Here is a 15,538-nt window from a genome sequence, read left to right as displayed (position 1 = left end):
TTCTTTATTAAGTGTTCAATATATCTTCTTTAGCTCTTCTGTGAAAGCCCAACTTTTTCTACTGCTGATGTTTATTCACATCCTTGAAAAATACTTATTCTGGTGTGGTGCCATCCAGCCATTCATGAATGAACAGTAGGATGTTTAAATTCTTCCTGTGATTCCGTATTTTATGCCTCTCTCAGACTGTACCAAATTAATACATATCTAAGAATAAATTGTATCTGATTGATTGTTGGGGATTAATGGGACACATACCTTTTCACCTTTTGGGCCTGCTTTTCCTTTCTGTCCTGGCAACCCCTGAGGTCCATTTTTGCCCTAAAAGGAAATAATTTTTTTTAATTAGATATTTTCTTTCATGTAGGTTGAACAGGCTGTACACTTAGCAGCAGAGGCTGGATTTAATGGTGCTAGGTTCTTTCTAACTCTTGGTTTGTACAGTGGGAGGAAGTAAGAGACTTGGCATAGAATGCCCCTGGCAGTGCCCAAAAAATGTGCCTACTCTTCCCACAGAGAGGAGAAGCCTATTTGGGGGATTCTGATGGAAACACCTGCAGGCTGCATTTGGATTTGACAGTGTGCCAACAGGACTGCCACAGCACTGATGGCAAGGATTTTTAAAACTGTAATATTGGTTACACACTACTACCAGCTGCTTCTCTGAGTGCACAAAATCATACCATTAACTTAAGCCTGCTCCCTCCATCTACGAAAACTTTTTTTTCCTTAACCAACTTGAATCTATTCAACTTCTACAAACTAGTATCCTTCCTGAAGATGCCTCTGACTGGCAATGTGGTATACTAGATAGAATTTCACCCCATTTTCCATTCTAAACTTCACCAGTCAAATGAATTCCAAATTACTCTTTACATCTTCAGCTTCATATCACCTCCATACAATATGCATAGAGGCTCATTCATTGGCTAGAAAGAACTCCACCAGCTTTAAAGTCAGTGCTCTTATAAAATGGGGCTGCTTATAAATTCAGTTAGGACACTCAACACAATATTCAGAAGGGAAATAAATAACTTTCCGACTATTCTGGCATTTTGGGAATCAGAGCAGCTGTGGTTATAGACTCTACTGGACAAGTTTTAGGACTGCCCTAATTTTAAAGATGGGTTATATAAAGTCATTAGGGAGAAAAATGTATCTCTAAGGCTGAAGGATGGTTTTTTTCCTGTGATGATTTTTTCTGTAGAGAAACTGGCAGCAGGTTCATAGAAAAGTAGCAAACACATTACCGACATAAATGTAGAACACACTAATTCCATTGATGAGTGAAGCCCCATCAAACCAAAAGTAAAGTTGCATGGGTGTATGTAAGACTGGAAACCAGATGCACATGGACAAAAGAGCAACTACAAAAATATAAGACACCGTCACAAAATGTCTATAATAGAAATTGGGATTGTGTTCACAAGGAGAAGACAATTGGTTTTGAAGCATTTGAATTACATTTGAAGAATTTTCTCTAAGATATACTGGTTTAATAGAATTTTCTTTGAAGATATGCTGCATGAAAGTAGTCAGACTTCTGTTAATACATAAAAAATAAACTTCTTATCCAAAAACACCCTAATGGCACAAAACCTGAGTTTTGGCTAAATGTTTGCAAACCTAGCTATATTTCTTTAAACATACCAGTGTTTGAAGGCAGCATTCAGGAAGCAGCACAATAATGCACCCCATGAATGACCACTGAATTATTTTTTTAATATCTTAAAACACACCAGTTTCATTTGAGGTTCAGTTGCAGGGGGCAGGAAGGGTCAGGAAGCTCCTGGCACTGGCACATGTTAGAATAGAAAAAGAGGAGCAGGCATGGAATGGTGACAGCTTCTGGGTGGTAAGGTCCTGGAGAGGGAAGGATGCACAAAGTGGCAGTGACAAACAAATGAGAAAGGAAACAAAGAAGCCAGGCAGCAGAACATCAGTGGAGGACAGATACAGAACAGCAGCTGAGACGCGCATGGAGTGTGACAGCTACAGGTTTGTTTTTGTGTGTGTTGCTGGGCAATACCTCACACAGAGGATGCATGTGCTGGCTATCAGCTGCTGGAGGTGGACTGACCCAGGGCTGGGAGTTATCTGGAGAAGCTGGAAAGGAACACCCCAGGAAGAGGACAGCAAATGTCAGCAAATGACAGAGAAGTGTAAAGTAGAGGAACTCAGAGAAAGGAAAGCAGGAATGATGAATAGAAGATGCAGTTGAATTACTGCACAAGATTAAAGGGGTGAGAGGTACATTTCAATTAACTCAAAAGTACTCTCAATTAACTACAAAGTTAATTGCAGCCGAGGTTAGGATCGGGCGACATGGAAGCATGTGTCTATGGAGGGTCAATGAAGCACCCCTCTAGAAAGGGTCTGAGTATGTCCCCTTTTGAAATTCCCCTCTGCAAAAAAAGCCAGCCTCACCACAGCTGAATTCCTGGTACAGCTGCTTATGCAATACCATGCCTCTTACTTTCTTTGCAACTGGGAAATCATAAATTTCTCTTAGAAACCAGAATTTTGCTCTCTTAACAACCTGAGGGTGTCAATTATGGCACCAGAACTGTCTTCTGAAGAGAGGAGATGAAGAAAACACTTTGCTGCTTAAGCCTCAATGTAGCAGATCCTCATTAAAAATGTTGTGTTTTTATCAATTCAGCTAACAAAAATATGTATAAAAAATACTTATGGGTGACCCATTTTTACCAAGAATGCCCTAAAATAGAAAATCTTTGTTAGAAAGATAAATAAAACACTGTAACATAGAAGTAACAAAAGATAAAAGCAATTAATTAAATTGCAATGTGCCATGAAGTGACAAAATGACAAACCAGAACTGTATCAAGGACAGTGCAATGTTTTGGTCCTCTCTTTAATCTCATGCATCTTGTGCTGATGGTTCACAAGGATTTGAAGTGTGAAACATCCTGGATATAGAGAAGCCACAGAAGGAGGCCTGTGAGTCCTGCACCTTTGTCCGCACTCAAACATGACAGCTGGGAGGGTGCTGCAGTGCTGCCCAAGGAGTTGGTGGAATTGCTGCTCTGAGAACATTTCTGTGTCAGCACAGCAGCTGTTTGCCTTTGCTTTCTGATGGCTGCCACCAGGCCCCTGTCCCCTGGCAAGTGTGCAATGCAGGCAGGATCCTCCTGAGCTGCTGGGCTAAAACCCATCTCACAGAAGTGTAACAGGTGACAGTGTGCAAGGCTGTGCAGTTCCAGCTCTCCATGCATGTGTGATGGATCACTATTACCCTTTCTAAAATACATGTTCTCTTTCAACAGAGACAAAATACTCACAGGCTGCCCAAGCTGCCCAAGTTTCCCTGAAGATCCAGGAGGTCCTTGATCTTTATTTTCCACATCTTCTGTTCCTGATCCTCCTAGAGACTCTGCGGACCCGTCCTCTACTTCCTGACCTTTCTGGCCCTGAGTAATCAAAATGTGAAATATGAAAAATGTGTTGTCCCCCTCCCCACCCCTTCCCTTTCTCCTCCAACTCTTGGTTTGTTCTATGCAGCCAGAACCTGACAGGCATCATATAAACTGTATATTGCATTCTGCAAAGGCAATCCATGTTGAAGATCATTCATTTCAATTTTAAATAAATTGCTCTCCGAGCTGGTTACCTAGATGCAAATGACCATGATCTAATTTCATATCCACATAAATCTGCATAGTCTAAGTCAATAGTGTAGGTTTGAAAAAATACAGTTTTCACCTACTCAGTCTGCCAGGGAAAAAGTTGCAAGAGTTAAGATAGACATGTTTTGGAGTGTTTTAGCCAACTTCCCCAAGATCCAGGACTCTAACAAAGGAGGGTTACATGTTGGTTAAAAAGTGGCAGAAGATGAAACAATAATAACAAAGAGCGAAAATGGACAGAAAGACTAAAATATTGCTAAACATTAGTATTCGGTCAAGAGAAAGTAATAACAACAAAAGGAATAATTAAAGTATTCCAGGAACAAAACAAAACCTTCCAGGAATGAAGCTTAGACGTTAATACACATTTAAACGAAAAGCAAGTACACAGAACAAAACACGTAGGTCAGTATTGTATTTTGAAAGAAGCACTAGAATTTACTCACATTTTAAAACACCAATTAAATATTTTGAGTTCCATTAGCAGCTAATGAAACTAGGAGGGATGAAATATAATAAGTCTCAAAGCATTTTCAAGTTAACAGGATGACAGCTTTCAGCAAAGGAACAGTAAGATAATTTTTTAAAAGACCTTTCTGGGTTTTGCCAAAAGGAAAGGTCCCAAAGACCAGGATTTTTTTTTAATCTGGACTAATTACAGAATTTTTTTCCATCTGGAAAAAAAAACGAGAAGAGAATCTATTTAGTTAAACTGTGGGTAGGGATCAAAGCCTGAATGAGACAACAGGATTCTTGATTCAGTGTTAGAGTACTGAAGGAGGTAGCAGATGGTATGGCAGGACCCCTCTCAATCATCTTCCAAAGCTCTTGAGAGTCTGGGCAGGTTCCTGTTGACTGGATCATAATCAGTGTTATTCCAGTCTACAAAAAGGGTGTAAGGGAAGATACAGAACTACAGATCTGTCAGGCTAAACTCAAGATAGATTAAGGAGAAGATTATACTGAGTACCACTGAAAAGCATTTAAAGAACACTGCACTTATCAAGAACACTCAGCCTGGGTTCACAAAGCAAAATCCTGTTTAACTGGTTTGCTTTCTTTCTGTGGTGAAGTCACCCACATGAAGGATGAAGAGACAGAGGTAGATGTAATTTCCCTAGGTTTTCATAAAGTTTTTGATGCTGTCCATCACAGCATCCTTTGGGGCAGACTTTCGAGCTGTGGGATGAGTGAGCTCATGATGCACTGGGTGAAGATCTGGCTGAAGGACAGAGCTTAAGAGTTGCAGTGAACAGGGCCACATCTGGCTCGTGGCTGGTCACCAGTGGTGTTCCTTGGGGCTCCATTCTTGGGCTGGTTCTGTTCAATATACCTCTCAGTGATCTGGATGCAGAAATTGAATGCACCATGAGCAAGTTTGCTGATGATTCCAAACTGGGAGGTGCTGGTGGCCCTCCTGAAGGACAGGAGGCCTTGCAAAGAGAGAGATTGGAGCATTAAGCAGTGATTAATAGCATGAAACAAAGCAAAAACTGAGAGAGAAGTGGCAGTAACAACTCTTTAAAGTTATTATTTTCTAAATGATCGGTCATTATTATAATATATAATCCTCTTGGGTATCTGTGTAATGAAAAATATGTAGAAATTGAAATAAAGTTAAGGAAATCTTATGAAGAACAGTAAGTAGCAAAACTACTTGTCACAACAGATTTAAGCTTAATGTGGCACAGTTCCTAAATCAAGACTGAATTTTTATTTAAGAAAAATAGTCCAAAATGGAAAAAAAAAATGGTAATAGTTCATCTGATATTTGGTTTATTTATTTATATAAACTAATACTAGAATTGCTGATTTAAAAATATGTGAATGCAGGCATGAAAATGTTAGACGAATTATATTTGCGAGCTCTCCAACAAATACTAAAACTTCTTTATGTCAGCTCCAATGGATGATCCTTAACTTAATGTTTCACCACTTGCTATATTTTACTGCAGTAAACACAGGAACACAAGAAGACCCTGCAAGGAGCAGTCTTAAACACTTGAACTAAACACACACGATGTGGAAATTTAATTCTATATTTCTGTCATTTATGACACCGCGTGTTTGCTGGCAAAAAGAAGCCGTCATGACTGTAGTTTCAAGCAATAAAAAGAATGAACTTCTGGTGTGGGAGTCTCAAGGCAAGAGGAAGGAAAGGTCGTTATTTATTTTTTGCTTAGAAAAATCTGTGGTGGCTGTTGAAGTAGGAATGTTAATCAATAAAAAATGTACTGCCAGATGATTCTTTTGAAACATACCAACAAATAGGGCAAGTATTCCAGTAGCTCACAGGACTGCAAATGGGTGACCTATGTGATTCTAATTTGTAGAATCGCACAGAATTCAGGTTACACACTGCCTTACAAATGCTATTTGTTTCAAAGCCCAGATTTTTATGTTCTTGGGACTAAAAGATTAGGCATGTGAGCCACCCGTTATACAGACCTCTCTGCTTACTCCTGGCAAAACACCAGCACCAGAGCCATCTTCTTCTCTTAACATTTTCTGTGTGGCAGTGGTAGACTCACTGTTGTCTTGTCCAGTTTCTATGACATCTAAATCTAAATAAAACAATCACTTATTAATGAGAGAGCAAAACAAAACCTGCTCAGACAGATGCTACTAGTTTTATGAAAAAACAAATTATTCATATTATGACTAAAATACATTCCAAAGACTAATATTAGTAATTTTACAACTCTGAAAATTTTAAAAGAAAAGAAAAAAAAGAGAAAGATGAGAGTATTATTACAAAACATGTCTATTTTAATGTCCAGAACTGTATTGCATCATCATGTTTTCCTCAAGCTCTAGTCTAATGGTTGCCTATTTTTCATCCATGTAACACAGACAAATGAGAGTTAATTACAACAGGTACTACCTGAAGTATGTGTGGAGTTAAAATAGCAACATTGTCTTTGGCCTTATTAATATATTTAGCTTTTTTTTTGTTTTCTAGGAGTGTCCTGAAGTTGTCCTAGCAACGGAGAACAGGATTCCTCACTGCATTATGCCTTGCTGTCATTGCTTTGCTGCCTACTCTTGCACCCAAAACACCCCACTGGTGCATTAGGCACATTCACATCCTTTGGAGACAACAGAAGTAGTAAATAGTTGTTTATTCCTTGGCAGGATTCAGTTTTACTAAAAGGCTGTGCTTTACTGTACCAAGTCGTCAAATAAATATCCATCTGAGATCCCTTTTAAAGGTGCCATGTGGTTTTAGAGCCAGCAGGAGGGTTTGCAGAGGTAGGACTCAAGGGGTGCCATGCTTCTCACCAACCTGAGCAGAACGAAGATGATTTTTCTCCTTTCATTCCCTTTGCCTAACACTTGCATTTTTAATTTTTTTTTTAGTAGATTGTCACAGCAGTTCCTCAGGTCAGTTTCTTAGTTTTATCCAACTAATTTTTTTTAAAGATTTTAAAATATTAACTACAATTCTGTAAATGCAACTTCCACGCTATAGAAGGATAAATCCATTCTCTGCAAGTTTAACAATGAGTCTGGGATAAACCCCTATATGGAGGGAGAAGTGAGAGATGTTTTGAACAGTGGTTGTAGTTGCTACCACTTACCTTTGCTGCTACTAATAAATTGCAGTTTAACAGATTGCACTTTCAAAGACCAAATGTTTGATGTGCCAATTCTTTTCTAGCACACAGGATGTCCAAAACCATAGGATTTTTCTTTCCTGGCAGCACTCAAAATATGACAGTGGCTTTCCATACACAGGGAAATGACAGACTCAAAACCTGAGAATGTAAGTGACCCCACCCACCCCCCCACCCCCCAAAAAAAGGCCCCAAGACTTGAGGCAGTGCCTTGTTCTTTAAATTTAGCTGCTTCTGAGGTTTCTTCTGATCTGTGATTTCCAGAGAAATCATTCTCTTCCAAATAAGCCAATATGGTTGGGGGGGCTTCCACTGGCTCAGCCAACGAATCTTCAGGCTAAAAAAAAATCCCAAAGAACGGTTTTAGAGTAAAGGCTTATCACATGTTTTAAAGGAAGAATCACTAGATTACCTTCCTCAAAGCACAGTAATCATAACTACCATATCTGTGAAGCAAATCATAATTCTGACAAAAAATAGTGTAGTACCTTTGGACTCCATTCCTCCAAAGCAAGGGATGTACACTTGAGAAACCCATAGAGAGGGAGGAAACCACAAGCAATATACACTTGTCAGAGACTGTATTTTGAGGTAGGACCTTTGGCTTGGTTCATTCCAGCTTGGCTTAGTATTGCTTTGCCTGCTAAAGTGTCTTTATTTCAACCCATGAGTTTTCTGAGCTCTCTTCCAATTCTTTCCCCTCCCATTGGTGGGGCAATGAGGAAATGGCTGTGTGGTGCTCAGTGGCCAGCTGGGATTGAATTACATCTTTCATAAGGAGGAAGAAAAGCCAAAAAATTCTACTACTGCTGTGCGTAATTTTGAATAGTGCAGTAATTATGAAGATTCTTAAATAGAATCTAAAAACAATAGCTAAAAGAATTCATATTTTTCTGGATAGAGAAGCTAGACATATTTCCTGAATGAGCTATAGTTTTATCCAAATGAGAAAAAGTCAAGACACAGTAAGATTTCCTGGATTAAATTTTGTGGTGTGATGTAAAATGCAGAGGAGTCACCAAGCACTGGGGTGATTTTGCTGCCATTTGGAAAAACCCTACCTGGCTGCAAAAATTCAGGAAAAGTAAAGTGCAAATCCTGCATCCAGTGAGGAATTACCCACGTAGCAGTACCAGCTGCGGCCAGCTGCCTGTCTTTTGATCACTCGGAGAAAGATGAGAGAGGAAGGACTGCCTCAAGAAGGCTCAGAACTATCCTATCAATGTGTAGAAGATCTTCACAAGAGGAAGAACCAGATCCTTCTCTGTAGCCAATGAAGGGAAAAGAGACAATGGGCACACATTGAAATACAAGAAATTCAGGCTCTGTGGCAGAAAAAAACCTCCATTGAAACAGAGAGGCTGTGGGGTCTCCATTCTTGAAGAAATCCAAAAACCAACTGGCACTGAACAAGCTGCTTACTGACCAACCTGCTGTATTTGCCTCTGCTTTGAAAAGGGAATTGGAGAGGGCAATTTTCAAAGGTCCCTTTCAAACTCAACTAGTCTGTGATTCTGTGCAAAGCACAAGGCAGGCCAAAATGAGTTTGTTGAGCTATATGTAAAAGGCAAAAAAGTAATAAAATTTTATTCAAACACATCAGGAGCAGGAGGCTGGGTCAATACTTAATAAAGTTATAAAAAGAGTGATCAGAGAATTTGAAGTCTATAATAGAAAAAAATAAAGTTTTCTTTCATTCATGACCCTGGAAGAGCTAAAATTCCTGCAGAAAAGTATTCTTAGGAAACTCAGCAGTGAATATGACTAAAATGGAAGTCTTTGTACGAAAAGGGTTGGAAACAGAGTAAGTGAATGACAGGACATCACAACCAAAAAGTGTTTGCCCTTGGGTTCTGTAAGATTCAATAGTGAATTAGCTGAAGCATGTACAATATCAGACAAATGTGAGCATAGTTTCTGTGAAGACATTTCTCAGAAATCAACTGATTTTCTCTAAAGGAACCAATGAGAACTTATATTTAAAAAAAAAAAAAGAATGCTTGACAAAAGAAGCATGGAAAGCTTGATTGTGAGGAATGGACTAGAATATTTAAGCCTTAATAAAACAAAGGCCTTAAGCCTTCGTACCTTAATATTTAAGGTACAAAAAGTGAGGCGGACACAATGTGTTGGAAAACTCTAAAAATGGTAAGAAACAGCTGTTTACTCTGTTATCCAGTCAATTAACCACCAAATGAGAGCTGCAGTCAGCGTGTTCAGAAGGGCAAGGAAAAGGTGCACGTCCTTCACAAAACATGTCATTAAATTGGCTAAGGAATTATGCAGCAGGAATCAGAGGGTGGTAAAATTCTCATGTGTTAAAAAAATCCCAAACAACAAAGCAAGAAATTCAAGGATGAATAACTCTGCTGAGTTCTACTAACCACATATAATCTTGGCACAGGCATTTCCTGAGATAAAAATTGGTGCAGAGTAAGAGTGTTCCAGAAAGTGTGGTATGTATTTTCCCGATCTTGTATTACACTCTTCCCAAGATCTTGGGATCTCTTACCAAGATCTGGTTGCTGATTGTTATCAAATATACCAGATCTTTTATCTGGCAGTGTGCCATCATTCTCATGGATGGGTGCACATTGTTCTGTAGGAGCCTTGGAAATTGCCAATTATGAAAGCTATTCATCAAATCCAGAACCCACCCTTTAAAAGAGTAATATTAAACCAGAGTTTTAAAGTAGATAAGTCAAATAAATTCACCCTTATGGGAAGATGAGAAGGTGCCAGAGCTTCTTGTGCCTCAGAACTGTCATGTTCTTGAATGCTGCCATTGCCACTGCTGTCCCCTGAAGCCTGTGCAAAACCAAATTATTGGGAAGAAGTTCATAAAAGTCAGGGAAAAAAGCATGATCTCCAAGGAACTGACTATTTAAATGCAGAAAAATGCTCCTTTTTTGGCTGGTGAAGCCTCAGTGTCATCATGATGTTAACTTATTTCAGTACTTACGGTATTCCGTGAAAATGACCCTTCAGAAAAATGAAAGCCACAGTTCATTTCTTGAAAGGTCTTTTAGACAAAACAAAATTATACTTTCTGAAAAAATAGGTTTGGGGGTTGTACAGGAAACAAAATCCACCCCACAGATCATTTTAAGTATGATACAATGTTTCCAAGAAAAAAAATCCACATTTAGTGTTATGAAAGATGTCAAATGGAAATTTACTTTGAAGTCTCTGAGGCACTGAGGTGGTGCTTATAAGAATACTTACATAAGGGTCATCATCTTCACAATGATCTTCAGTAGCCCTTGCATCAGATTTGATTGTCAGATGTTGAATCGAGCCCTACATGGAACACCAAAAAACATTTCAAGGAAGTAATATTTTCAGTAGCATTTGTGAAGGGGAGTGAGGGTGGAGGGGTGGGAATTAAATAAAGCAACAAAATTCCCCAAATTGTGTTCTGATTTACTTGGAAAATGGTCTAAAGTATAAAATTTCATGACAATAATCCAAATTTAAGATATAAATATGTTCACAAATTTTTTTTGCAAAATGTAGAGCAAACGGAAGCTGCCAGAATATAATGACTGTCATGTCCCAATGACACTGTGATCACCACACTGCATTGTTAGTGCCCCAGCTGAAGAATCTAGTCCTGGATTATGTCACACACGCTGTAAAAAACTCTGGTTTTTAGGTAAGAAGTGCACTGCAGCTCCAGAAGTGGTATGTGAAAACCCTAAAAATTGAGACAAAGGATGGGAAGGGAATACCAATAAGTGACAAAGTGAGCCAGGAAGAAACCAGTTAAAAACTTTCCAGAATGGAAATAAAGGAGATGGATTTTCTAATAATAAATGTTTATTTTTTCAGAGTCACAAACTGTACTTCTCAGTCTGACATGCTGAAGGAGCAGTAACAATTTCATTTAAAACATTTAACTATTTTTTCTGCAAAGACTCACAGTGCTTTAAGAAATGTGGGGGATGTTTCCTTATTACAAGATCTCACATGATGCACAATAGGGCAGAAAGATATTCAAGTCAAGAACATGTTTCTATATAACACACAACCTAGAATATTTCAGAAAATAATAAAATTTTTGATTCTATCTTTAAAAATCCTCTAATTTATCTGCCTTTGAAGATTATGAAACTCATGTGCTTGGTGCCTCCTGAGTTTGCTAGACTTCTGCAGCAATAGCTCTGTAATCTCAACATCCCATTTCTCTCAAAACTTAATAGGCAACTCAGATATTGAATGATGTCAGACTGACTGAACAGTTCACTGAAAAATCATACATGGAAGGAGGCACAACCAATTAAGCAGCCTCCTGGAAGTGATCTTTTTTTTTCACAGTACAAGTGAATCACATTTGGAGAACACATTTTTCTCCTTTTGCTCTAATCTGTAGCCCTGGATGATAAAGAAAGTGAAATGGAGAGCTCTAATGTTTCCCAAGTGTTATTGCCAGTCAATTCCTCCAACTAGGAAAATCATGGACCAGTCTGCATGAGAGGAGTGGTAGGTATGTGATATTTACTCCCTGTCTGGGTCTTATAGCTGCTGCTGCCTTCCCTGTGAAAACTGGTTTGCAGCATCTGGCATCATCACTGATTCAGCTATACTTGGCTGTTGTCTGGTTTCTACTTTTCTTTACAAGCATCAGGGCTAGATTTTCCTTTGGTTTCAATAAAACTTATGATAGTTATGTCCTTTTGTGTCTGACAACTACAGCCTTAGACACATGAATTCCCATTAGCCAGAGCAAACCAACATCTGACATCTATTCATTTGCACAATCTGCTATGATTTGTTTCTGTTTTGGGCAATTAATGTAAACAGTTCTTGGCATAGAAACAGAGTTTGAGTGAGGTTCAAGCATTCAGTTTTTCTACTCAAAAGCAATTGCGACATATGATGCAAGAAGAAATAAAGGCACGGGAGCCTAGACTACAAGTCACAATTAGTGCTAATGAAGCACTCAGAGTATTGGCTGAAATTTATGCACTCAATATAGCATACAGAACAGCCTGTTTCGTGGAAATGCATTACAGTGTCATCCACCATGCATTTCTGTCATCGCATTTACAGATTTATTGGTGATCATCTCAGCAAGTGATCACCACATGTGTTTTCCAGGTGGGATGATGTCCTGGGTTGCCAGATGTGGGTGGGGGTGTGTATTCTATCGGCATCTGTTAGAGGTGGGGCAGTTATCTTCTGTTAATTGGGCAGTTTTTCTTTATCTCTTCCAGAAAACAATCGTCCCTCTGGGGAGATACCCTCTGTTGATGGCCCATTGAATCTCACTGCATGACTGATAAAATGACATCATCCTATTGTGAGATGCTCCACCCAGGGGGAGGAGCCAAGCACTCCTACCGGGATATAATCTGAGATTTGAAGCGCCAGAGTCAGCTCCCCTGGATTCCCAGAGGAGCAGTTTTCTTCTCCTCTGTGTTCCCAGAGGAAGACCAGGCCCATCTACACCACCACTGGATCTTCAGAGGAAGACTACACCCTTCTACAAGATCCCTGCTCCAACAGAACCACATCTGTCACTCCAGGAGGACTGCAGCCGCCATTTCAATTGGACTGCTACCAACACTCTGACCAACAGGGTGTCCGGTCATATTCTGACTCTGTCAGTGTTGTTTTGTATTACTGGCTTGTTTATTTTATTTTTTATTTTCTTCCCTAGTAAAGAACTGTTATTCCTGCTCCCATATCTTTGCCTGGGAGCCCCTTAATTTCAAAATTATAACAATTCAGAGGGAGGGGCTTTAAATTTTTCTTTTCAGGGGAAGCTCCTGCCTTCCTTAGCAGACACCACAGATACCAAAGTGGTTTCCTTTTCTTGAATGTTTCTCAATCCTACTTAGTGGTCAGGCATTCACAATGCTCCGGTCCTCCTATTTGCCTAAGAAAGGTAGCACCAACATGCAGTTTTCCTACATATCACTTTCCACCCTTTATTTCCTGATAATCCATATAGTTCTGTGATTCTAGATGCTTAGACTAGTCAGACAAATGATAAAAGTACATTAAACTTGCTGCTTACCAGGTGGAGTTCACAACCTGCCAGTACGCCTGAATTTTGGAAAGAACGTCTTTATTCCCTAAAGAAAAGGATCCGCTCTGTTTTGTGCTGCTGCTTGACAAATTTAGAGGAGATATTAATCTCACAAAACACAGTACAAGTTCTGAAGTACAGGAAATACAAAAATAAGACAGACAAAGTGTGACATTTTCCTTTCCATTTGACAGAATTGATCTCAGACATAGTGTCTGCTCTTAGTGGCTGAGAATTTCAGTCAGGATGCAGCAGAAAGGATGCTTGCACTCAATCTAAGAAGGCTTGAGAGCCTTGTAGTAGAGGTTTTGGTACATTCTATTTCCTAAAGCACCTGATAAGCTTCAAACAACAAATGAATTTTTAAAATACACCCTTATCTTCCAACTATCTTTACGTTTGTTGACATCATTCTCCTTCTGATGTTGAATATGAATACCTAACTAATAAGAATTTAAATCATTGGCTTAATAGTATTCTCAAAAATGAAGAAAAGTAATTCTCTGAAATCTTCCCTTCTTAGAAAGGCTATAAAAAATTATGTGACATATTTACTTTGAAATTTCTAATATTCAAACTGAAGATTTGGCTTAATATCTGGACTATTAATAAAATTCTGATGCAGTGTTCAATGGTTTGTTCCAATTCCCCCATTTCATGTTCTGTTAATGGTTCTGTCCCAAGTTCTCCTTCCCGCGCTTTCCAATGTTCAGTACCTGTCAGACATGCAATTAATTGGCTCTCCTTGTACCCCTCCCCAGTTTCCATGGTAGTTAATTGGTTCCCCCTGCACACCTCCCCGCCCCCCCGGTAGCCATAATAACTAATTGGTTTTCCCCTTCCAGTACCCTGTCAGTCACTCTCTGACCCTGCCTGTATTCCTAGAACCTTCTACCCAGGGCAGAGGGTGATTGGTTTAGGAGCTGGAATCCCTCCCTTACTTTGTTATTATAGGTTTATCTATTATGTCTATTATCTGTAGTTTGTATTTGATTTGTCCGAGGATGGGTGCTTCCCCTACCCCTTTAAAACCCACCTGCACCCGCCCCTCGGTGCCCTTTTTCTGTTGCACCCCTTTGGATTACAATAAACCTGGACTTTGCCACAGATTGAGGGTCCCTTCTTTTCCTTGTTGGCCGCAGTGGACTCTAGTCCTGTCCCAAGGAGATGTCTCGCCACTATAATGTGGAGGATCTCCTTAGGCACTGTCCCATGAGCTGAGGCTCCCACGAGTGGGACAGTGTCCCAACAGGCTGCTGGCAGAGCTGGCTGCTAGCCGGCACGCTTGACTGTTAGGCAAGCACTGCTGCATTCTGAGGCTCTCAGAACATTTGTATGTTAAATCAGAGGTTATATAACTTCACTGTCCAAACCCTAGCTAGGTATGGAAAATACAAGCTGTATGATTTGACCCGTACTTGGGATATAACCACATCAAGCAGGACTTCTTGGGTGGCGAGTACATGCATTAAACACCGAGGCACGTGGATTTATCAGACAGCACTTACTGTGAACTTTTCAAGTCCTGTGGCTCCTGCATTGCCAACAAATATGCCAGAGCCAGATTCAAATAGCAAGGTTCGAGCAGGCCTTTGAAACTGAAGCCTCTGATACTCTTCACAGTCCATGAACAAAGCAATATCATTTCCCTCAACAGTCACTGTAAATTTATTCCACCTGTTAGTCATCACAGGCACTTTAAAGGAGGCAGCCTCTCGGGAAATATGGGATCCAGGCTCTGTGTAGTACATGATTATTCTCTGGGTACTGTCATCAACTGGAGAAATCCTCAGTCCTAGGTATATTGTCTTCTGGAAGGCATCTGTTATTGCAAAGAGCACTCCTCCACGATCACTGTTTGGTTTCACGGTAGCCTCAATAGCGAAGTCTCTGTAGAAAGGCGATGGTATGATAGCGCTGGTCAGCCGGCCGATGTTGGAATCAGGACCAAAGCTGTAAGCTGGGAACCCTCCATAGCCCGTGACAAAGTAGACAGAAGGAGGAAGAGGGACTCCTATTAACTCTGTGAGGTCAAGGTGTCCTTTCGAGCCTCGTTCTGTACATGAGAAAAAAAGTGTTATTTGTCCTTGAGGTACACAGCCCATTTGATTCACATGATTTAAGAAAGGCCTGAAAGATTGAAATGCAGTGTTGTTCTACCAGGGACATACTTCTGATACTTCAGGCCACAGTCCAGGTAGTGCTTAAACACATCTAGTGTATGTACACACATCATTATT

At 39.8% G+C, this 15,538-nt stretch overlaps 1 protein-coding gene across 1 annotated transcript in view; it reads right to left on the bottom strand.

The window, feature by feature from the left end:
• The window catches only part of COL15A1 (collagen type XV alpha 1 chain), a 120,357-nt gene that overhangs the window by 65,639 nt on the left and 39,180 nt on the right, over positions 1 to 15,538 (bottom strand). Inside the window, exons 3-9 of the mRNA XM_030971734.1 lie at positions 14,807 to 15,354; positions 10,490 to 10,564; positions 9,980 to 10,072; positions 7,475 to 7,601; positions 6,096 to 6,211; positions 3,303 to 3,431; positions 259 to 321 (exon numbers count right to left, since the gene is read on the bottom strand). Coding sequence (XP_030827594.1) covers positions 259 to 321; positions 3,303 to 3,431; positions 6,096 to 6,211; positions 7,475 to 7,601; positions 9,980 to 10,072; positions 10,490 to 10,564; positions 14,807 to 15,354 — 1,151 coding nt within the window. The remainder of the gene's footprint in view (positions 1 to 258; positions 322 to 3,302; positions 3,432 to 6,095; positions 6,212 to 7,474; positions 7,602 to 9,979; positions 10,073 to 10,489; positions 10,565 to 14,806; positions 15,355 to 15,538) is intronic.

Source organism: Camarhynchus parvulus, chromosome 2, assembly GCF_901933205.1.
Source record: "Camarhynchus parvulus chromosome 2, STF_HiC, whole genome shotgun sequence".
Classification (NCBI taxonomy): Eukaryota; Metazoa; Chordata; class Aves; order Passeriformes; family Thraupidae; genus Camarhynchus; species Camarhynchus parvulus.
Note: the sequence above shows the minus strand (reverse complement) of the source record. Positions and strands in the feature narration are given on the sequence as shown.